This window comes from Lissotriton helveticus, chromosome 9 (genome assembly GCF_964261635.1).
Source record: "Lissotriton helveticus chromosome 9, aLisHel1.1, whole genome shotgun sequence".
Classification (NCBI taxonomy): Eukaryota; Metazoa; Chordata; class Amphibia; order Caudata; family Salamandridae; genus Lissotriton; species Lissotriton helveticus.
In genome coordinates, this window is record NC_136070.1 from 177,087,199 (window position 1) to 177,112,044 (window position 24,846).

Genomic DNA, 24,846 nt, shown 5'->3' on the forward strand with positions numbered 1-24,846 from the left:
ACTATTGCAACTCCCTGTATTTGGGAGCACCACAGTACATCTTTCAGGGGTTGCAGAGAGTCCAATCTGCAGCAGCAAAACTGGTGCTAAATAGGCAGCGTCGGTCATCTACTACCCTGGCCTTGAGAGATTTACACTGGCTGCCTATCAAGGAAAGGGTCCATTCTAAATCACTCTGCCTGGTGTTCAGAGCGGTGCACGAGCTGGGTCCAGTCCCACTGCAGGAAAAATTTACCTGGTACCAGCCAGGCTTCGCTCCTCTAGTGCCAGTTTACTGATGATTCCTAGATTCAAGCGTTCTAGGATGGGAGGGAGGGCACTTAATGTGGCTGGTGCCCGTCTATGGAACGAGCTACCCCAGAATATCAGACAAACTAACTCTCTGATTGAGTATCGAAAGAGTCTAAAAACCTGGCTCTTTTCTAGGGTCTGACTTCCTTTTTCTCTGATATATTGATCTATCTACACTCTGGTCATTTTTCTTCAGTCTAAAGCGCCAGGATACCCGTAGGGTGACAGTATGTGCTATATATCGCATTCATTCATTCAGGTGGGACTTAGACCGGCGTGCATTTACTAAATTACCTTTGGTTTATTCATAAAATGTTAACAACAGGAAAGCAAAGCTAGAATGGAGATGATATGCATCTTGAGGATCCCAGATGAAGAAACGGAGGGTTGCTAGCATTGTGCGTAGGTTGCCTTGTTAATGCATTAATATCTTTACATAACCCTGATGCTCTTGTATAATAACATACCACCTTCAGGTTCGCTACATTTTGTCCAGAAGGATCAGGGAACGATGGGGAACCAGAAAAAAATCAACGCTCCACTGCTGCATTAAAAGCTATGTCTAAGGTAAAATAAACTATTTAAAAATATGAGATAGGCTATTTTTGATTGTTTCCTGATCTATTTTTAGTTTCCCTCCAAGAGCATTGGATGGATTTCGATCATGTCGTCTCTGTAGCTCAAGGATCCTATGCTGGGTCCCAGTTCACCCTCAAAATCTACATTAAAATAGACTACATGTAGGAATTGGTGTGGAAACACTAGTTTTCCACATGTTATTCTCCAATAACCATAAATCGAGAGTAACACCCGTATCCCTCCCTTAGGAATTACAGATGACTATGGGATAGGTGCATATCAAATTCTTACGTCAAACCTTTTCTCACACTGCTTCCTCCAGAATTAAATAATATGTTATTTTCATTCTTTACTTCTTCTAGAAATACTTGGTCACTTTCTGGATTTGTAAGGAAGTTATTTTCCCTTGGAGTGCTACTGTAAACTTGGCTGCACAGGAGAGCATTGGGAAGGACCCATCTCTCTGTTTAATGCCCAACAGTTTCCTTTTCATGACCTGTTATCTCATTTTAGATAATAACGATACAAGATTTTCACCCGATTCCTGCAGTTGAAGTGTATGGGTAAAATAATCGGAATGCTTAGTGTTCCATGTAATCCCAGTGGGTCAGTAATTCTTGTTACTGGCCCCTTTGGGACTACAAGGCACTCACAATCAGGCCCTAGGAGGTGCAATAATTATTAACATTTTGTATGCAACACTGTGGGAGTAACAAAGGAGAAGAAGGGGATCTCCGGCATTGTTGGAAGTTACACTCAATTAGTTTCAGAAAAAGGAAGGACGAGCTAAGGCAGCAAAAGGCACAATGATCAATGCAGAGAACCTTAAAGAGGCGTCTACAGCCAACAGGTGTTCAGTCAAATGAATGGAGGGCAGGTATAATGTGTTCTTGGCAATCTAAATGCAAAATTTGCCAAGATGCTATTCCAAAGGTTCTGCAATCAATAAATAGGAATTGAGGGAAGGGCCATGTTGATGGTCTTGATAAATGTAAAAAGAGTGAATAAGGTTAATACAAGTATTATTGCATTTACAAAGTTATAACACAGCAAGAAAACAAATTATTTGGAGGCAAAACATTATGTTGATCTATCATGAGTACTAGTTATTCCTGTTGATATTTGATGTCTATTTTCTTATTCTCTTTGTCACCATGTTTCTTTTCCCTCCATGACTCTAGGACTTAGAAATGTAGTTTCCAGAAACCACTATTCTCCTAAAAGAGATTTATGGCCCTTCTAAGCTCAGGTGAGGATCAAGCATTAACTCGAAGATGAAAAAGCCCATGGCAATAATAGTAGGGAGTGCAAGTGCAACGCAATTCATACAAGCAATTAAACAGACTGAATACATTAATAGCTTGATAAAAAAAATATCCTTCAAACCATAATCTAAAATTCATTGGAAAAATCTATTTAACATAGGTGCGCATAGGAATCCAAGCCAACAAGAGCCTATGCCTATTCCAAAATGGGCAACGTGGCCAGTTATGCTGCCTTAGTACAGGAGTTGCACTATGCTCAGAGCCAATTAAGAATTGTCACTAAAACAAAGTCCAATAAGCTATTAAAACAATAAAAATACTTTTTAAGAGAAGACACAATAATATATGCAGCAGTATTTATTTATTTATATATTTATATAGCGCACTACTACCTGGAGGCGCCTAGGCACTGACATCACAAGCTCCATCCAGCCACGGGGAATTGAGAGAAGAGAGATAATAACTGCGTAGCTTTAGGCCTGGAAAAGCCAGGTCTTTAAGCTTTTCCTAAACGATATTAGGTCTGGTGAGTTTTTCAGTGAAAGTGCCAGTTGGTTCCATAGTCTGGTAGTAATGTAAAAAAAGCCTTTCCCTCCCCAGTTGGAAAGTCGTGCCTTGGGAACTACCACCAGCTGATGGGAAACAGACCGCAGCATTCTTGGGGGAGAGTACCAACAAAAATGGTCCATTACATAGACAGGACCCTGTTTGTGCAGCGCCCTATAGGCAATGGAAAGGGCCTTAAATTGTATCCTCTTTTCCACTGGAAGCCAGTGAAGAGAATTAAGGGCTGCCTTTGCAGATATGAATTTTGGAAGTTTGTAAAGTAGGCGGGCGGCTGAATTCTGCAGGATTTGCAACTTGTAGAGAAGGGCCTTATTCATACAAATCAAGAGACCATTGCAGTAGTCCGGCCTAGACAACACTAATGCTGAGACTACTGTTTTCTGTAGGTCCGATGGTGTAAAGCAGAAGATGTTTCTTAACATTTTTAGGATGAACCAGATGGCTGATGTCAATGCATTAACATGATGGGAGAATGAGAGAGTGGCATCAACGATAACATCCAGGTTCCTAGCCTTTGAGACTGGTGTGGGGAGAGGGCCAAATTTGCTAGGCCACCAGTCCCAAGACCAATGGGAGACATCCTTGCCAAAGAGAAGAACCTCCGTTTTGTTGCAGTTCAGTTTAAGGCAATTTTCCGTCATCCATTTGCTCACCTTTCTCATAAAGGCCTGAAAGTTATGGATGGTACTGCATGGGTCCTCTGAGATGGACACTATGATCTGTGTGTCATCGGCGTATGACATCATTGTGAATCCAAAGGATTTAATAAGAGTAGCCAGGGGAACCACATACAGATTAAAAAAGAGTCGGGCTGAGAGACGAACCCTGTGGAACCCCACACTGAAAAATGAAACTCTGTGAGCTCAGGCCCTCCATCTCCACACGTTGTTCCTGGTCAAAAAGGAAGGAGTTAAATAGTTGTAGGGCGGTGCAGGTGATGCCTGTTTCTTGAAGGCGAAGTAGTAGGAGGCCATGGTCCACTGTGTCAAATGCCGCCAACAGGTCAAGAAGGATCAGTGCTGCCATACCACCTTTGTCTACTGAGCGCCGGATTTCCTCTATGGCCGTGATCAAGGCAAGCTCCGTACCGTGGCCGCCGCAAAAACCGTATTTGGAAGGGTCCAGAATGTTGTTGTTGTTAATAAATGTAGTGAGTTCTTGATTTAAGTATTTATCGAGGATATATGCTGCGAGTGCCAGACGGGCTATAGGATGATAGTTGGCGTGGTCTGTTTTGTCCAGATTGGATTTTTTTTTTTAAAGTGGTAGGATGGAGGTCGTTTTCCATAGATCCGGAAAGATACCGTATTTTCTGGCATATAAGACGACTTTTTAACCCTTGAAAATCTTTTCAAAAGTTGGGGGTCGTCTTATACGCCGGTGTCATTTAATAAGCAAGCGAATATAGCCCAAACCCTATATTTTAAAAGGAAAACTAGGGGGTCGTCTTATACGCCCAGTCGTCTTATACGCCAGAAAATACGGTACCTGTTTTCAGAACATGATTGAAAAGCTTGGTGAGTCGGCCGGCTATCAGTTCCATCACAGAGATTAAGATCTTGGGGGGCAGGGATCCAATGGTGAGCCCGATTTGGTGGCAGCGAGAAGTTTAAACGCCTGCTCGTATGTAATTGGAGGAAACTCAGAAAGAAGCACTGGATTTGGGTTACTGGAGTGTTTTGGCTCCAGAGGAGCTGGACTACTTGCTACATGAGTAATATTTGATGCAAATTTGTTGTAGATGTCCCGGACTTTGCTACAGGAGGTGGAAGCCAAGGTGTCACAGAAGGCTTGATCCGGGATCGTCTCTTTATGCACATGGACTTGGCTCAGTCTCACTCTTTCAGTAAGGTCCTTCTAATTGCCCACAAGATTCCCAACAACTTTGTGATTGAGCAGGCTATCACTGGACTGGAGTCCGATTTTAGAAAGCGAAGGGCTTAGCCGTGACAGCATGTGCCAGTTTGTAAATTGGTTTAAGCCATTTTGCTCTAGGGTGGGAATACAATGGACAAACAAAAAATACATGAGCAATAGTCTCTGTGACAGGGACGCCACCTGGACAAAACTGAGGGGTAGTGGGGGATTGTCTCCAAGAAGCTGTAAAAATTCAGGAGAAGGGAACCGGACCTGAACTGCATGTATAGTTTCCTGTCCTGAGGTATCGTAATAATCTCTAGGTATTATTCATATGAACCATACAATTTAAAATCCATGAACTCAATTGTTAAGCGACCCCAAAATGAATAGCTAAGTGAAGCCTGTGCAACCCAGCCCAAGTTCTTAACTTCTCAACTAGGTCGTTGATGGGGAGCAATACTGGGTCCGTAACGTCCCAATAACCCTCTAATCCTATTACAGTGAGTAGGGATTTCACTTTGTGGATCTAGCCTATCTTCTTGAGGTGGTCGAGTGCTCTCACCTCCGTGAGAGTGGTAGCACACGGGAGCAACTCAGTGGTATCTGTATACGCAGCCAAAACAATAGGGGACATAACTTGGCCTTCTCTGTAATAGGGGCTCTACCCAAATCCAGCCTTAGCGGGTGGAGTGGGGTATCTTTAGAAGGAGTGCATGAGCGAACACCTTTAGCACGCAGTCAATAAGACGGATAGGCCTATAATTGGAAGGAGAAGATCCATCACCTTTCTTGTGCACAGGGATCACCTCTGCTCCCTTCGAAGAATAGAGTATTTGGGCCCCCACTGCAATCCTATTTGCTAGGGTCAAAACGTAGCTTGTCCAGTTCTCACTATCATATACGAAAACATAACCCAGGATGCCGTCAGGTCCAGGGACTTCAGCCTTTACAATAGAATTAATGCACGTCTTAATTTAGTTTTTGGAGAAGAAATCCATGGCTATGACATGGGCATGATCAAGGTCATAAGAGATGTCTTCTGCATCTGGAACACAGGGCCCAGAGTATAATGAAGAGAAATGGTCAAACCATACTATGGTGGATATATTATTAGTTGTTGGTAAGGGGCTATTGGCATCCCCCCTAGTGACTAAAACCCAAAACGTTTGCGAATCTTTCCTGGCACTGTCCTCCCTGATTAACATCCATCTATTTTCGTCCCACTCCTTTTTTGCTCTGACCTGGGCAGACTTATAAGACCTTCTCAGTTCCCTCACAAGGACCACAATACATGCTATAATTGCCTGGGCTAGTTGGCACCTAAGACCTCTGCACTCCTGGTTAAACCAGGCAAACTGTGGCCTTGTCTTCCGTCCGGGATCCTGAGGGCGCATTGGCTCACAAAAATATGTAGTTAGCTGCTCAAAGAGGTGATCATGACAGACCGGAACCTCTTCCAACAATCCTAGGTGATGATTTAATCTTTGAATATCTGCTATGCTTGTCAGGAGGTTCTGTTTATTACTTCAAGCTTGCCTACATGCAAGGCTACCTGGGGCCATTTTAGTTGTCTGTTGTCGTTTGATGGGAGTACCTCTCTTGTCGATACAATGGGTTTTGGAAAACTAAGAGAGTCCCCCCAGGGAGATCTCAGAAAGAGATTAAGAAGATTGTGATCGCTGTCAGTGGTAGAGCAGACAGCCATATTGATCTCTTTAGGCCATAACCTTAGGTCCACCAAAAAATAATCTATTCAGCTTAAGTTGCTTGTCCTATTATAAGTATTGCTGCCCATTTGGTCTGAACTAGTACGACCATTTGCTGCCCTTAAGCCAAACTCCAGTGTGAGGGCATTGATGAAGTGCCACTTGGGACCATTTTTTAATAGGCAGTAGATCAAGGTGGGGACATGCCACATCTCTTCTTCCTCCCTAGTCCCATAGACGTCCTCCTTCTATAGGGGTTCAAAAGTGGTGTTGAAGTCGCCAGCTATAATCAAAGGTGGTTGTATAGCTCATCATCCAGAAGTTCTTCTAGCTCATGTATTGCAGCCCACCTCTTTCCAGCCCTGGTTCCTCTAGCATAAACATTATAGATGTCAAGCAAGATGCCAATCTCGCCTTTGAGTTGAACGGCTAGAATGTCAGATAGAAGCTCACAAATTGTACATTGTTGTGCAGTTTAACCCAAATTATCAACCTCCCCACTGGACGGACAGGTTTGCTAGAGTTTGCTGGACGATGGAATGTGACATAGCCTGTTAAATAGACGGGGCCCCTACTCCAGCTCTCTTGATATGAAAGTATCAAAAGTTTCAATGTATTGAATCCAATGCAGGAGGGGCATTTTCAACCTTACCCTGGCCATGTTTCATGACACCAGATGGAACATGTTGAGCTCCTTTTGACAATTGGTGGGAGTAGATAGTAGAGTTTCTATAGAGTTCCCTGCCAGCACTTGGGGCTCTGTTAGAATTTTTAGTAATGCCCCTTCAGGCGGCCCACTAACAATAGGAGAAAGTTCTTTATAGTTCCGACTGACGTTGGGCAAGGAGGTTAATGAATGATATTTAGTAGGTTGGCTTCTACTTGTAAAGATAGTTTGGGTGTTAGAGAGGTTTGCCAAATGGAATTTTGGGCATGAATGTTTAGTTTGTTGCTGTGGTCAGTCATTAGATGCTAGGTTGGAATCTGAACCTAGATGGGGGACTGAAAGATGGACAGTTGATGATGGTGGATTATGAGGTAATCTGTACTTGAGTTTAATGCTTGTAATAGTCAGAGAGCTGGATCTAGCTTCCAGAGCTATCAGATTGTGGGCCACCTTCCCATCTGCCAAGCATAATTCAATGCACTCCGTGGGATTATTAAGGCGAGTAAGCCTTCTAGCTTGTAAAATGTCATCCCTTATAACTGAGCGACATCGCCTCATGTGGCGAATCCAGTGTATAATTTTATTTATAAGGGACTCTTGCTCTTCTTGCCTTACGTGAGAAAAGGCACTTTAGGCACGTTTGTCATGTAGATGCGTTTGGGGGGCAATTGGACGTCCTCACGCCAAACAGGAGAATTAATTGGAGGGTTGTCATCACTGGAGGTTCTGAGAAGATTGTCGGAGATAGCAAGACGATCCCATTGTGCTGGTGGTCCTCTAATAGCTTGAAGCTGGGTACTTTGGGGCCCCAATGGATCACTGTGTGCGATCTCAGCAGCAAAGATATTCTTAATATTTACGCTAGCGGATCTTAAGAGTGGTTTTTAATAGTAGATTTCAGCAAGCTAACTTTTGCCCTCAAGTCAACAATAATCCTGGATACTGCAGGATCGAGCATGGATAGCATATTAGATGGGACCTCACCTCCATCTTCAGCTCTTGCGCTCCTCCCACCTAGCACTTTTCCGCCTCCCCCCTAGTTCCCTCTAAAATCTCTGAATCCTCTCTTTCCTCTTGATCGCAGCTCAGGTTCTGAAGGGGTGAAAATCTATTGCTAAGGATAAAGGCAGTGTCAAGTGGGCCCTGGGCTGTATAAGTTATGAGGGGAACTATATTCTATAGCTCTGTATCGGCATCAGTAAATATTGGCACAGGGTGTGTCAATTTGCTACTGCATGTGGTGGGTTTGCTAAACATTAAGGGAATGCGTTTTTGTATCCTTGGCTTAGGGCTAGATGGAAGTCCCATTAAGTTGTGTGAGGTAGCTGGCACAGAGGGAACAAGAATTTCCTCGAACTCGACCAGTAGGTCTTCAATGCAATCTCATACACAATTACTCCAAGCGTTCTTACAGGCCTGCTTAGCTTTGTTGGGTTTTATCTGTGCCTGCCCACTCCTGCAGTCAACAGATTTTTTTCCCCATAACTTAACCAAAGCCTAAACTTGCAATTGACTTTGAGGCAAGGCCCTAAGGGTCTTGGGCCGAACCACACAAATAGACCAGATAATGTCTTATCTTTTCTTATTGCCGGAAACACCCTCCCCCTGACCTGGGCACAGCCAACGTTCCTTGCGCTGATGTCAGCCAAATAGTAGTCCAGAGGAGCTAAGTAAACTCACAGACGTTACATAAGGTGGGCTAGAGGATGGGTTGGACTCCTTGTTGGTCCCACTTCAATCTGGCAATAGCAGTAGAGCAAAGTATGATAGCGTAGAAGCCAGTCTTGTAGATTATGGAAGCAGAAGCAGATGCAGAGACACACAGTACCTTAGAGTGGCGTTGGTATAGTCCAAAAGTATACCAGAAATCGAAAGCCAAGGGGGATGGCCCTGCCCTGCCTCTTCCTGCCAATGACGGGCCCGTCCGTGGCCCGGGCCTGGCTTTGCCCGGGCGCATCTCGCTCTGTGGGGACTCGGACTGTGGATTTAGGAGCTCTTGTGCCGGAAACAGCAGCATTGTAGACCTCCTCTGGCCGGTTGCAGGCTGGGAGCAGTAGTCTCCCTTTCTCCCTCTAATTCCCGCCTGATGTCTCAGTCAATGCAGCTGCTGACTTATGAATCTTTTTAGAACCGCCAAGACCCTGAATCACGGTCTGTGTCACAGTGTCTATCCGCTACTCCCAATACCTTTAAAGAGTATGACGGCTAGCAACACATCTACAGGTTATTGTAATAATGAAGAGAACTAAAATTGACTAATCTACCAGCCTGCTAAAGAAGTTGTAGAGTACAGTAGAGTCTGCAAATAGCTGGGTAGAATTGAAGTTGTAGGTTTGAGGGTTTCAGCCAGTCCAGCAAGTAATAATTAACTCTGATAGTGCTTTGGGTTCCATCACCTGCCCTAACTCTAAGGTTCTTTTTCTGACTAACTTTCTTTCACAACTAACCCTGCCCATGAACAGCCACATAATCAACCGCACCTTTTTTGCAGGAATACGCATGGCAAAGAGGTGTCAGAGCAACTTGCGAAGTGCAGATCTTTGTTGTAAAGTGTGCTTGTCCTACTCGCAGCATCTCGTGGGGATGACGTAGTGTTTGTGGAATGCTCTCTTAAGAGTTCCACGGAGGCGCGTCTTAACGAAGAGCGCTAATTAACTTACTGTGTTACGACTTACCTGTTCGCCTCGTCCATTTTCTACCTTCAACATTTTTTTAACAATTGCCTGCTTCACCTCTTCGCCATTGGAGAGTGAATCCACACGTCTTCTTCGCAGCTTCTGGTGCCCGAAGCAATTCTCTTGCTTCCGTTCCTGTGAGGTCCAGCTGGTGAGGCACGGCTTTCCCCCTCGTCATTTCTCTTTTCTGAGGTACTGTTTCTTGCTTTATTTATACCAGCGGTTCACCGATCTCCGCTCTCAAGCTGTTTCGTGCTCACGCTCGATCTTCATTCCTCAATATGTTGCTTAGCAACGTCAACGCTATCCTCAATGTCCTCATCTTGTTCCTGGTGGCATCAGCACGTACACGCTAACGCGACACCATTTTGGACCGGGCTAGTTTTCTGTGTCTTTACCGACTTCAATACGCAACGTGTGCCTATTTTACAGCAACTTTTCTTCACTTCGGCCCCGTTGCTGGTTACATTGTTACCTTCAATTTCTTCTTCTGTTGGCACGTTTTAAGCTGTATCAAGTGTTATTTACACTGTATTATTACATTATCATTTACACTGTGATCTGCACACCTCCCTGGCTGATCTACATGGTGATCTGCACACCTCTATATATTTTATACAATTATATATTCACGGGTCTGCATTACAAAATTCAACGCAGAAATGCACGGTGATCTGCACACCTCTATATTTGATACAATTACGCATTCACTGTTATGCATTACAAAATTCAACGCAGGTCTACACGGTGATCTTCACACCTATTGTTGTTACTATTTATGTGCTGCATTTCATATTTGTTTATTGCGTTATATTTTATTTCAGATTACAAATGTATTGCAGATTTACACGGTGAGCTGCACACCTTATTGTTTGAGTGCTTCTACTATTTCCCACCTTATTTGTTACATTACATCTCTCATACAGTATGGCTGCTAGTCAAACAATTTTTCCACCGCTTGCGTTTTTACTTGAAAGGGATAGGCCTTTCATAGAATGGGAGGAATGGATTGTCATTTTCGAAAATTATTTAGAAGCCAGTGATGGTTTTAGATTTCAAGCATCCAGGAAGAAAGCAATTTTATTAAACTCTTTGGAGAAAGATGGCCAATATGTTTTCAAGTTTCTTCCTTAGATTATTGGTGCTGATGGTGAGCCTATTGACAATCCTTTTATTGAGGCCAAACAGAGACTTGCTAAGTACTTTGGAAAACAAAGCAACATTGTTATGCAGCGCCACAAATTTTATTCTTTATCTAATAAAGAAAAAGAGACAGTTGACCAAATGGTTGCTCACCTACGAGAACTCGCAATTAAATGTGATTTTGGCGCCATGACCGATCAATTAATCAGAGATCAATTAATTGTACAGTGTAAAAATAAAAGGATGCAAGAAAAGCGTTGGGGTGCAAGAAATCCAACCTTACTTGAAGCCATTTCTATTGCCAAGGTTGTTGAGGAGTCTGACAAATGCATGCAAGAGATGCATACTTTGGAGTTGAAAAAAGAAGATACAGTAAATGTAGTGACAAAGAGAGATACATCTTCAGACATTGATCATAAAAACAAGCAATACCCTACCAGTTCCTCTAAATCTAAGCTCAGATTGCCTGGTGACAACAAAGGCAAATTCTATGGGTGTTATATATGTGGCAATATGGGGCATGCTGCAGACTATGCTGGTTGCTTTGCTAGAGATAAGATCTGTAGAAAGTGTGGTAAGAAAGGACATTTGAGCACAGTCTGTAAAAATTCAAATAGAAACAGAGTTGCCTTTATTGAGGAGGATTGTGTTCCACCGTGTCGAGGATGACCATACATGTACTCTACATAGATCCAAAGCTATTTTTCGTTTGAATGGGGTCTCAATATCTTTAATGGTGGATCCAGGTTCTATGTTCACTATTATTCCGTTTTGCATTTTTAACAAATGTTGGCCAAATGTTACGCTTGCTAACAGTGATATTTCTCCAAAAAGGTATGGTGGTGAAGCTGTTATCATCAAAGGAGTAATGGAAACAAAATTTGAATTTAAGGGTAGAAGTGCTATGGGCAAGGTGTATGTCTCTAATGATGGCCCCACTATCCTAGGATGGGTGCAACAGCATGACTTGCATATCATCATTGACCCCAAGCCTCCTGATTATGTACTAGTAGTTGAAGATTATCCTACCGTTGACTCTGTTTTGTCAAAATACAATGATATTTTTCGCATACATTTGGGAAAATTTGTGGGGTACAAGCATGAAATTAAGCTTAAAGATTATGCCCATCCTATCAGACATCCCCTAAGGAAAATACCCATCTCCATTCGTGATGAGGTTAGGGAGATGTTGGATGACATGAAGAAACAAGACATTATTGAACTCGTTGAGGTCTCGGAGTGGCTTTCTCCGGTGGTCGTCACAAAAAAAAAAAAAAGATGGTAAACTTTGTTTCTGTGTGGACCTCAGAATATTATTGTTGATAGTTTCCCTCTCCCAAATATATCCAAGATGGTGCTCCTGATGGATAAGGCTAGGTTTTTACTAAGCTCGATCTAAGGTCAGCTTATCACCAGGCTGCCTTACATCCCAATTCTAGGAAATTAACTGTTTTCCGGACCATGGAGGGAGTTTTTCAATTTAAAAGGCTGCCCTTTGGTCTCGTCTCAGCCGCTAGTGTGTTCCAAAGCATGATGCATCGGCTACTTAAAGGCATTAGGAACGTTCACTATTTCTAGGATGACATTCTTATCACTGGAAAAAATGAAGCTGAACATAATATCACATTCACTAATGTGTTATACTTATTACATAAGGCTGGTCTTACCTTAAGAAAAGATAAGTGTCTGTTTATGATGAAAGAGGTGGATTATCTAGGATATACCATCTTTGAAGGGGTGTGCAACCTAAAGAAGATTTGCTAAAAGCCATCAAGTTAGCAGCCACACCCTCTACTAAAGAGCAGTTGAAATACTTCATGGGGTTAACTGAATACTACTATAAGTTTGTTAGCAATTTTGCACATACAACGGAGGCTTTACGGCAGTTGTTGAGGAAAGGGGCACCGTTCTCACCGGGTACTTCGCAAGCTCAAGCTTTTCAAAATATCAAGGATTAAATTATCGGGCCTGGGATTCTCACCCAGTTTCCACCAGGCAGAGATAACTTTATCACTGTGGATGCCAGTGACAATGGCGGTGGTGCTGTGTTGTCTCAAATTAAATGTGATGTGGAAAAATCTGTAGCTTTCGCCTCACGCCCACTCAGTAGCTCTGAGCGTAATAATGCTGTTATCAAGCCTGAAGCTTTAGCTGCAGTGTGGGGTGTACTGGATTTTCGTACCTATGTGTGGGGAAATCACTTCACCCTTAGAACTGACCACAAACACCTGTTCAGAATTTTAAGTCCGGGAGGTGCTAGCAAAGGTTCTCCTCCCTGATGAGGTTTGCAGCTAAGCTGCAAGAATTTAAGTACAAATTTGAGTACATCTCTAGTTGGAAAAATGACCAAGCGGACTGTTTATCAAGACTTCCTCTTGAAGTGGAGGAGCATACAGAACTTGATGAGGAGGTGGTTTGTATGGTAACAAGTATTGAAGATGCTTGTGTGGATGACTTTAGATCTATCTCCAAAGATGAGTGGCATCAAGCTGCTATTGATGATCCTGACTATCTAGAGTTAGTAAATTCTATTCGGTCTGGTTGGAGGCGAGAAGGAATTGTTAAGCCTTCTTTACGCACATATGTCAAATTGCAGGAGGAACTCAACATTGGTATTTCTGATGATTTGGTCTTGAGGGGTGAGAGTTTTATTCCCCCCAGGGCACTTAGGAAGAACCTTTTCATGTTGGAGGGCACTTAGGTCAGACCATTACCATGAAACGTCTCAAGAATAACTTTTGTCTTGATGTCAGAGGTTGGGTTGAAGGTTGCTCTCTCTGTAGAGTGAGTGAGAAAAGATTGAAAGTTGGTTCGCAAAACATGGGCTCTAATTCTGGCAATCAGGGTGGTGCACCATGGGAAAAAGTATGTTTTGACTTTATTGGTCCTTTGGAATTTCTTTCTGGTGATAAACGTTTTGCCATGGTTGTAGTAAACGTTTCTTCTAGGTGGCTCGTAGTAGAATTCATAAAGAACATTACCACCACTACAGTCATTAAGAGTTTATGTTAAATTTTTATGAGAGAAGGTTTTCTGCACGTCTTGGTAACGGATAATGGTACCCAATTGACTTCCCATGTCAGGTGGGGTTTCCTCATGAATAATGGCATAAAGCACATGTGTACTCCCTTGTATAATCCTCAAGGAAACAGCATGGTTGAACGCATGAACAGGGTTGTCAAGGGTGCCATTCAAATGGCCATATAAGGGGAGCAGGATGTTCAGAAGTGTGTACAAGACATGGTTCGGGCTCACAACACAACTGTACATGGTGTCACCAATGAGGTGCCGTTTACAAAAATGAGGGGAAGAATTACGAAAACTAAGTTAACTCCTCAATGGATGCAGGACTGTGTTAGTAACTCTGTTGGTACTGAGCATTCTAGCAAGATTGCGGTTGGTGATCTGGTCGAAGTGAAGTTGGGCAGAAGGGAGCATGGTCCGAACAAGTTCTCCGACCCGGTGATGGTGAGGGAAGTGCACAAGTGGCATGTTGTACTAGAGAATGGACAAAAATGGAACTTCAGGAGAATAGCAACATATAGGAAAAGAAATGATGTCACTTGTGGAAACTCTGCTCACAATCATCTCTCACAGGTCTTTGTTGAGAAGAAGAGTGGGTCTACCTGTGTTCGAAGACAACCACGGCTACGTCATGTCCCTGAGAGATTTAAAGATTTTGTTATGACTTAATCTGTTTTTTATTGGGTCATTATTTACGTCTTCACTTGTTATTGCCTTTAGATTATTTTCCCTTGCAACTGTTTTCCATTTCTACTGTTTTCACTCTCAGTTTTTTTCAGTATTGCATTCTAGCTTGTTTATTACAATGTTTCATTTTGTTCGGTTTATAACAAAAGGGGATATGTTGTAATGTGTGCTCGTCCTCCTCCCGGCGTCTCGTGGGGATGTCGTAGTGTTTGTGTAATGCTCTCTTAGAGTCCCACAGAGGCACGGCATTTTTGGAGAGGCGGTTGTTGCGGACAGCAGGCTGGGATCCCTGACTTGACAAAGAGCTCTAATAAACTTACAGTGTAACAACTTACCTGTTCGCCTCGTCCATTTTCTACCTTCAACAATCTTCATCAACCACAATCCTAAAATTAAGTCTTGTAATATCCCAAGAAAACACTCACAGGAGTAGCATAGTAAAATTAAAGCTCAATACATAAATAGAACTCTTAAAAACGTTAAAAAAAACTATTACTTACTTTTGAAGGCGAATAAGGTAGGTTTTATTGTCTATGTCGTAAACATTGTTCACTCTCATTCCCAGCAGACTAGCAAAAAATAAGAACAAGGAAGAATAATCAGTATACATGACAAGGCATATACTAAATGTTTCAAAACTATACAGCTAGACATTACTGCTGCACAAGAGGCAAGATATTAAGAAGTCTATTGCTCTCTTTCAATGCATCTAACATTGTTGTTGTTTCCTGAGCCTCAACAGAATTTTCATTCACCTGTGTGTACACCTCAGAGCTTCACTGCATTCTGTGTCAGAGGCAGTCAGAGACAGGCCTTTGCTACAGTGCGGGCTAGCGTATTGTTTCAACTGGTTTAAGCGGAAAAAGATATACAAGAGAAAGAGAGGAGCATGGAATGGTCAGCTTTCCCATTAATATTTCCCAGAACATTTTGTGTGTGAAGAGACAGTGCGTTCACAGACACATCAGAAGATGGTTGTTGGAGAGCTTGTAGGGTTGCGAGTTGCTGAGTGCATTTTTGGGGTTTAATTCCGTAACTTCTTCAGCTAAATCGAGACTTATTAAAATACATCAATCAGACACATTGAGCTTATTGCTTAAGATTACGGTGAGTAATCTAGTTGAGATCAGCTCTTTTATCACCTCCTGGAGTTAGCCTCGACCCCTCACTAGTGGCACCTTTGAAGATATAAGTTTACAAAATTATTAATTAAATCATCCAAATGAACTGAAATAGTCCTAAAACTAGAAATACCAATGGTACACAACAGTATCCGCTTGAGTATGAGGGTCCACTATTCACCCATCCTAAAAGGTATGTAATCCATTCAACACATTTGATCAATTATAGCTTGACAGTATACATGCTTTTTACATGACCTATATCATATAGTATTCTACTTAAATCACAACTGTTGGTGTGCACCTTAATCACAAAAAATCACATTATCATATGAAACATGTGACTCCCAAATAAAATCAAAATGCAGCCACCATCTTCACAGTTTTATGCACTGTAGGTTTATTTTCTTCGATGAATATTCAATTCTTAAAACTTCAGAACAAATGTTTCAACACTTCACCACACCGAATGCATTTCGGTGCTTGGCACCTTCATCAAGGGAATGCTGTAAAAGTATACGAATGTTACATGTTTCTGATTCCTATCATATATACAAAATCATAGCGTCAAACAATACAATTGTCATCAATGTATTCAATAATTCAGAGCGTTATTAGGTCCAAAAAACTACAGTTCTTTACAACAACACCCATACTGAAAACAACTTTAAGTCACACAAGTGTGTAAATCACATAAGTGGATGCAAATCACCCAAAAAGTGCGAAAATTCCTACCCTGAAAATGGTGCTTAAACTAAAACACCACCTGACACCATGTACCCTGACTCCTAGTATTGCTCAGAGAGCACTCACCGGCACCAATGGCCACCAACCGATTTGCTCCAAGCAATCGTATGAATGTAATGTACATCAAACTGTAACAGCAAAAAATGATAATGAATCATTTCCCACTCATTCAATCGCTCAAGAGTCCAGACTGCTAGTGCCCTGAGGACCGTGACCCAATGTGAGACCAAACAAAAATACCTGCTCAAGATTTACTGTTGATGGCACGTGTTACTCCAAGTAACTATTATCCAACGTGTACTGTGAACAGAAAACCATAATTACTCCAGCTCAATTCTAGTGCCAAACGATTAGTTCTGCATCCAAAACGGACTGCCTCTTACCGTGAGAAATCGTAAACAACCGCTCTACAGTGCTGCCTGAGCAATACTAGGAGTCAGGGTACACGGTGTCAGGTGGTGTTTTAGTTAGGCACTATTTTTAGTTTGAGCACCATTTTCAGGGTAGGAATTTTCGCACTTTTTGCGTGATTTGCATCCACTTATGTGATTTACACACTTATATGACTTAAGAAAGTTGTTTTCAGTATGGGTGTTGTTATAAAGACAGTGATTTGAAAATCCTTCAGATAGAACTGTGGTTTTTTGGACCTAATAACGCTCTGAATGATTGAATACATTGATGACAACTGCAGTTTGACTCTGTGATTTTGTATATATGATAAGAATCAGAAACATGTAACATTTGTATACTTTTACCAGCATTCCCCTGATGAAGGTGCCAAGCACCGAAATGCATTGGGTCTGGTGAAGTGTTGAAACATTCGTCTTGAAGTTTTAAGAATTGAATATTCATCGAAGAAAATAAACCTACAGTGCATAAAACTGTGAAGATGGTGGCAGCATTTTGATTTCATTTGGGAGTCACATGTTTTATCTGATAATGTGATTTTTTTGTGATTAAGGTGCACACCAACAGTTGTGATTTAAGTAGAATACTATATGATATAGGTCATGTAAAAAGCATGTATACTGTCAAGCTATAATTGATAAAATGTGTTGAGTGGATTACATACCTTTTAGGAAGGGTGAATAGTGCGTCCTCATACTCAAGCAGTTTTGTTTGAAATAATTTCTTAAATGTGTCCTGGGAGAGGCAAACCGGGTTTTTTGAGGGCTGCACCTAGTATACTGTTTGAATACCATTGTAATTGATTTGATTTGACTTTGATAAAAACTAGAGTGCAGGCTACTAGTAGAGTGGTGTGGCTCACTGGTTAGAGGCGGCAGACCCGGAAGCAGAGAACGGCCCGGGACCAGGGTTCAATTCCCGACGCGGCAGGGTCGTGGACCAGGTCAGGGGACTCGATAATTCTCGCCTTGGTGCCTACTCTAACCATGGATCACACTCGGCAACTCTGGGCATTAGCTTGCCTCATCTCTACAACGGCCCCCCCACATTCGCCGGGGATGCCTGGTTTCACCTTGGAGATACCCAGTAGGGACCATCTCACAGGGATAGCCAGGACGGGTTCCTCAGCGGTCTACAGCGCCACGACGCCTCATGGCAGCAGTGCGCTTTACAAGACCCATACATTTACATTTACTCACAACAAAAACATTTTGTCACACAACAGTATCCACCATGAATATTGCCAAAAAACATCTACGATCCCAGATCCATAAGAAAATGTTGCACACTCTATTTGTGCCTTATTCCCATGACTTTAAAATATTGGGGATGGGAGAGAGGTTTAGAAAAAGACACAATGTAGGCAGGGAGTGCTATGAAAAACACATTGACAGAACCCCTAACAATATGGGCAATTTACTGAGATGGGCAGACACCACCACTAACTTATCATCTAATCCTGACTTTACCAAAAGATGATGGAAATAAACAACGAAATATAAACTTGGACAGGTCACACAACAGAGTGGCATTTCACTGGAAAGGAAACCCATGGGTCTTCCCAACAGAATTAGTGCCACCCCAGTGGTGGTCTAGTAGGCTGGTTGGAAATTGTGGAGAAAAAGTTTTTAATTCTGGTCTCTCCATTTTAGATAAATTGTGTGCATTGAGCTTATTTCTCTGTCCCCACTTTATGTCAGAGATTGAGAGTATTTAAATTAAAACCAATAAACAAACCGGTTAGTAAGGTTGTGGTTAAAAAAAAAAAATATGCACTGGACTTTATATCGGGGAGCCTTGATAGACAGTGCCTACTTGTTGTGTTATTCAATTAAATGTTATATGGTTGTAAAGTAATAACCTTTGGAAAGAGCGGTACTGCTTTACAATCTTGAGACTCCAACTTTACCAAACTTTTATATCTTGGCTAAATAATACACTCCCTGTGCAACTGTCGCTAATCTAACAATATGTCTGCAGCCTTACGAGGTCTAATGACAGAAATAAACACTAAGGGCATATTCCCAGCATATGCCCGCAGCATGGTTTTCATTCACATTTTCACGTTTGTTTAATTATAGCTCTAAACATTCCCTGTTAGCATTACTACATCAGGGAAGACCCTCCTGTGCTGCAGTTTCTCTCTACCAGCTACAAACATATACCTCTTTCACAGTTTAAAGATGGTTTTAATAGTGAAGCGTGTCACTTTGCCGCGGTGCACGAGGTAGCCTATCAGGCAGCTAGCTGTAAGCAACAAAAATCGAGACATTGGACGTCCCTCACCAGCTGAATAAGGCCAATGAGAGAAATTGCCATGATGTGGGACAAATCTACAAAAACAAGCATTGGCAATGCAAATATGTCTGGATTTAAAGTAATGTTGCACTTAATGTTAAGTATTACAAGTAGATAGCATGGTAATTGAATTAGCATTTGTGTGGAAATAAAGAATTGTAGAATAACATTTTTGTTGGTTAAAAGGGGACAGTTCCACTGTCAAGCCAGACCTATAAATCCATGTTGGATACTGACTACCCTCCTCCCTTATGTGATGCTGCCAGAGAAAGAAAAACACAAACAATTATAGCTATCTAATAAACTTTTACAGCATTACAAGGTAATATGTGTGCCACATAAAGTTCAAAACTCAGCCAGCTGGATAAATAAACAAAATGATCACAGCTGCGTGGAGGGCAAGCACATTTTTGGGGAAGCACACTGCTTCTGCCCAATCAAAACATGTACTCCTGGATCCCAACATATGCATGGGGCCAAAGCCCTTATCGATTGATGCTCATATAATTGTCTGGAGACAGCTGCACTGTCAAGCCAAACCATAACTATGATAGTTGGCCACCAAAATGAGGCTCTAGGTGGAGTAGACTGCTACAGCCAATTCTGTCATTGCTCATTCTCTAGCAGATATTGCCTAAGACATAGCCTACTATTAAGTCAAACAAAAAGATATAATAGCTAAGAAATGTAACCCAGATTGAGTTAATTTTTGCCCTGAAAATTACCCATCTGCCTTGAACTTCTGCAATTACATTCTCAATGACTGCTCTAGTGTTTTTCTTGAAGATGATTGCTCCGCCTTTCGTAGAAGCAGTTTGCGTTGAGTAGAAGCAGCGCTCTATCCACTTTTGTTTTTTAAGTATTCCTACCCACTCTTCCTTACTAAGGTGGGATTACTGAACGAGTATGACATAATGGTTTTTCAATTCAATTTAAATGATCTTTATTCGGAGTTAATTCATCCATAAAAGTACACACAGGTTAAACATAACATTTTTGATAAAAATAATGGTTTGTAAGGCGTAGCTATTCCATGATTTTATTTCTTCTAGCAATAAACCTAAGCCCATTCACATTTCAGGATATAAATATTTAATTTTTGTAGTCTATCCATGTTTATCATATCTACGGGGTTTGGTAAGGCTATCTTTCTGCGACAGTGTCATAGTTTTTAGAACTATGTTTTGTGACTGAGGACACTTTTTGTATTTTTTTCCCATATGCTCCCCCACCCTGTGCTTAAAAACATCCCTTGTGCTTTTTGTTTTTTGTGCTTTCCCTTGAAAACCCCCTCCTCCCCTCCATCCCTGGGGAACCCTCCCTAAACTCTGGAGGCATATTGGGTGCCTCTTTTTTGGGCTCTCACGATGGATAAGGATTGTATTTAATAATTTGTTCCTTAACTGGATGTGGTTTTCATCTGATGAATCCAAGAGCTAACTTCCTCGGGGTCTCTAAAATTAAACATTTTATTCTTCCACCTCATCTTCAGGGAGGCAGGGAATTGAAGTTTTGCAGTGGCCCCCAGGCTCTTCAATTCTTGTATCTGTTTTCCTAATTCCCACTGCCTGTCCTTTGTGGTGCGTGAAATATCCGATCTGATACGGAAAGACTACTCTCCCTTATTGTAAACTCTCCTTTTGGCCCCCCTGAAAGACTGTTTCTTTGATTGAGTATGTTTTAAAGTTTACTAAGATTTTTCTGTGGTTTCTTTTTCCAGGTCGTTTAGTGAAGGGGTCTCGATGTATTCTTTGGTTGTCATTTTCTAAGGTCGGCTTCTCAATCTCAGGGTGGAACTCATTTAGGAAGAAAATTATAAAGGTTTTTATATCTCCTCCCTCAAGATCTTCTGGAATATTTAAAATCCTGATGTTATTTCTCCTAGCATTATTTTCTAAACTCTCTAGCTTGTCTGACAGTGCTTTGTCTTTCTGGTTTAGTCTCTTAATCTCTGCTGTGTTTTCTTTAACCTGCTTTGAGAGTCCTTCTACTGTAGCTTCTACTGCTTCCACTCTTCCCATTATCATTTATTAAGTTCTAATGACTCACAAGCCCCTTGAATCTTTTGCGGATTGTTCTCTGACGTTGAGAACTTTTCTTTCATCTCAGAAATCAGATTTAATAATAGATTTTCTGTGGCGGAGCTGGACCCCGTCGCCTTTTCTCCTAGCCCCCCTCCCTGATCAGATGGCTGATTTTGTGGGTTATTTGAGCTGATATCTGTAGTGGGAGTTTGATTTAAGCTGGAAATAGGGCTATAGCTGGAGCTAGAATTAATAATAGCTAGGTTATGCTGTACTGGGACTTGCTCTATAATATTACTTTGGGGTACAGCTAATGAGTCCTCAATTCCTGCTAGAATGGAAAAGCGGTTTTCTAGTAGAATCATGTCATTTTTCTGTTCCTTCGCCCCTGAGATTCTTCTATTCCTAAGAGTACCTGCATCGTCTGGAGGATTACTGGAAAGACTAACGTTATCCTCGGAATTTTGGGCAGCCTGAGTATTTAGTGTTTGAGTCTGGGCTTGTACTTTAAAGTAAGTACGTAGGGAAGGAGGGCCCCGGGAACTAGCTTGGCTCCTTAATTTAACTTGCTTACATTTAGATTTTAAGGGGTTTTTCCCATCTGTAAGGGCCGAGTATCCGTTTTCCTAACTTGTGTGGATTTTTTTAACGGCGTAAAACCCGGGGGAGCCTCAGTGGGAGACAGATCCTGCCCCAGAGACCTCTACTTCTTAATGTGTATCTTTTAAGGCTATTACAGGTTGTAGTTAGGTTACTGCTCCTTCCTGGTTCCTCTAGAGCTTTTGAATTCTCCAAGTGCTGCTGTGACCCGGGAGCCCCAGACTTGCAATTTGCAGACTTGACCCTGCCTCCCTCTAGAACCTGCCCCGCGCCCCTTTCCTCCTTCTCAATACCGGGGTCATAGGGGGGAGCCTCTCATAGCCTAGAGTAGCTTCTCTGTCGTTTTCCTGTGTCTTCCTCTGCACGCCAGCCGCCGCCGCGACCCGGACCGTGAGAGGGCTTCCGCCTCTCAGGAAACCAATCGTTGCAGCTACTCGTCGACCTCTGGCGATCCGTAGCACTGCCTCTGGCCAAACTCCACCTCGCGGCGGACCGACGGCTTCAGCAGCCACCACGGAGCCTTCGTGAGGAGCCAGCCCAGAAAACCCCAGGGAGAGAACCAAGAGAGAACAGTCTAAAAACCCGAGGTAGGTGAAGAGAAAAACCGACCTTTGGATTCGGATTTGGATTAACCCTGCTTTTGCACTCCCATTTAGCCTAGCTACATCCAAGCACTCATAATTAAATCCTTCCGTCCAGAGGAGAGATTCCGCGACCACTCCGCTCTAACTAGCGGCCACCATGTTCCCCCATTTTAGTGTTCTTAGTCCAAACACCGCTGCATTGTCGTAAACTCTAAAACACTACCCTCAGCAGGATCCTTCACACTACACAAACAACACTGCACTACCCTAAACCCTACAATACTACTGCCAGCACAACCTTCTACACTACCCAAACACCACTGGATTGTCGTAAACCCTAAAACACTACCCCTAGCAGGACCCCCTACACTACCCAAACACCACTGCAGTACCCCAAATCTTAAAACACTACTCTCAGCAGGAACCCCTACACTACACAAACACCGCTGCACTGCCGTAAACCCTAAAACACTACTCCCAGCATGGCCCTTTACACTACACAAACACCATGGCACTACCATGAACCCTAAAACAGTACTACCAGCATGACCCCTTACACTACCCAAACATTTGTGCATTGTTGTAAACTCTAAAGCACTACCACCAGCATGATTCTTACACTAGCCAAACACCACTGCAGTACCTTAAACACTACAACGCAACATCCAGCACAAACCCCCTACAGTACACAAACACTACTGTACTACCGTAAAGCATAAAACAGTACTAATCAGTCGGCTTGCAGATGTGCGTCTGCCAGCCGTGGTGACCCTAGCTGTACATGTGCAAGTCAGTCCGTTAGATGATAGGTGTGTCACTGCTAGCAGGACCGTTGGCCCTTTGGTGTTCCCTTTGCGAGTTAGAGCAGAGTTCTCCCTCTGCGAGTCAGCTCACCGGTGTGCGTTTGCGAGCCGACGGCCCGTAGCTTACACTGTGCGAGCCGAGCCGGCGGGCTGCAGCTCTCACAGTGCTAGTCGGATCTCAGCTGTCACTCTGCGAATCGATATTGGGAATGTAAGGCAGTTCTTAAAAGAGCCCATGTGTTTATTAGTTGGAGCTACATATAAGTGCGGTTGCACAGCTTCAGGTTATTCAAAAAAACTTGATACCCCTGATCTGTGAAGTGTACTCCATCACTTCTGTAGATATCAGCCATATCAAAACGTATGTTGTTGTAGATCGACCCCATTCTATGGTCTCTGAGATATGCAGATGCAGCTTTGTTGACATTCTTCCTCGATTTTTCAATCTGAGGACAAAATTGGTTTGACCATTTCCACTTCTGTCTTTGGCATATATTGGAATATACAAAGACACTTTGAGGCAAAAGTAACATCAGTTGTTTAAAGGTGTCCTTCATTAGCATTTCCAAACATGCTCCAGTCAATGTGCCTAGGTCGTTTCCACCACAGTGCACAATCATAAGGGCAGGGTGTTGGAGATGGAGAGCACTGTTTTTTTAAAGTAGGGTGCACATTCGTTTTGTGGAAAAGCATCTTTGTTATTGGTTAATAAAAAGCAGTTTAAACGTGGAGTACATATCATAGGATAAAAATGTGCTCAACTCAACCATATTACTACTTGTATTTGGGGATGCGCGCTCAAGCAGTCTACACACACCGTGAGGGGAAAGGCCTTTTACCTGTGCTACAGCTTTCCTCCCTGACTCTTTGGTCCCTGTAAGCGCCGTGAGGGGAACGGCAGCCCGATCTCCGCCAGCATCGCTCCGCTCCTGGGTTTCAAACTCCATCTTCCAGAAGGCAGAGCGCGGCGCTGGTGGAGGCGACATCGCAGGGCGCCCATGGACCTTAAATCTAGTGCAGCACTCTCGTCAGAGCCAGAAAGAGCCAGGGCATGTCCTCCCAACAAATATATCTACAGCTTATTAGTCCACCACCAAGTTCTACAGAAGAGTGCGGACTTACTTTGGGAATATTGAAAGGTACTGTTTATCACTGAACATACCTCAAATGCCAATCTAAAAGACACTTTGTTATTATTTTGTGGAAGATTAGAGTTGCTTGTTGTTTTAAAATTCTTTCCCTGTTGCAGGGAGGGAACACCTGAATGGGTAAACGCAAGTCAATGGAAGGGGGAGGAGGGGGATCGAGGCTGGGAATGCGGGTAGACCTCGCAAAGGAAAGAAAGCCAGAAGAGTGTCTAAGCATGCTGCCAGTAATTGTGTAATCGATCATATTGACAGTCATGTATGAGGAATGTGAGGCAATTTTAATGTCTGCTATTAGCCCACGTTCAGTAGGGGACAAGGCTCAACAGAACATAGCTGGGTTAGGGTTGGAAGGTGTATGTAAGGATCTTGCCTCCCCTGCTATCCCCGCTATGTTCCTCCCTAAACCAATAAACCAGAAGGGTAGTGGTACTGGGAGGGGGGGCACAAACCAAGGAGAGTTCCATAGTTAGTGCCTGTGATAACCCTCTAGTAGCTGTTGGTAGGCAATCTTTAACATCTGCCCCTATAGTCCTCTGTACTAACAGGTTTTCTATTCTGGCAAATGTCCATAGCGAGAGTAGCATGTTACAACCATCCCAGTCCTCCGGAATAGCCACGAAGACCACCCCCACGCATTTATCAGATT

At 42.7% G+C, this 24,846-nt stretch overlaps 1 protein-coding gene across 1 annotated transcript in view; it reads right to left on the reverse strand.

The window, feature by feature from the left end:
- Nucleotides 1-24,846, reverse strand: part of NEMF (nuclear export mediator factor) — a 546,593-nt gene that overhangs the window by 499,316 nt on the left and 22,431 nt on the right. Inside the window, exon 2 of the mRNA XM_078659711.1 lies at nucleotides 14,965-15,033. Within this exon, the coding sequence (XP_078515837.1) occupies nucleotides 14,965-15,033 (69 nt within the window). The remainder of the gene's footprint in view (nucleotides 1-14,964; nucleotides 15,034-24,846) is intronic.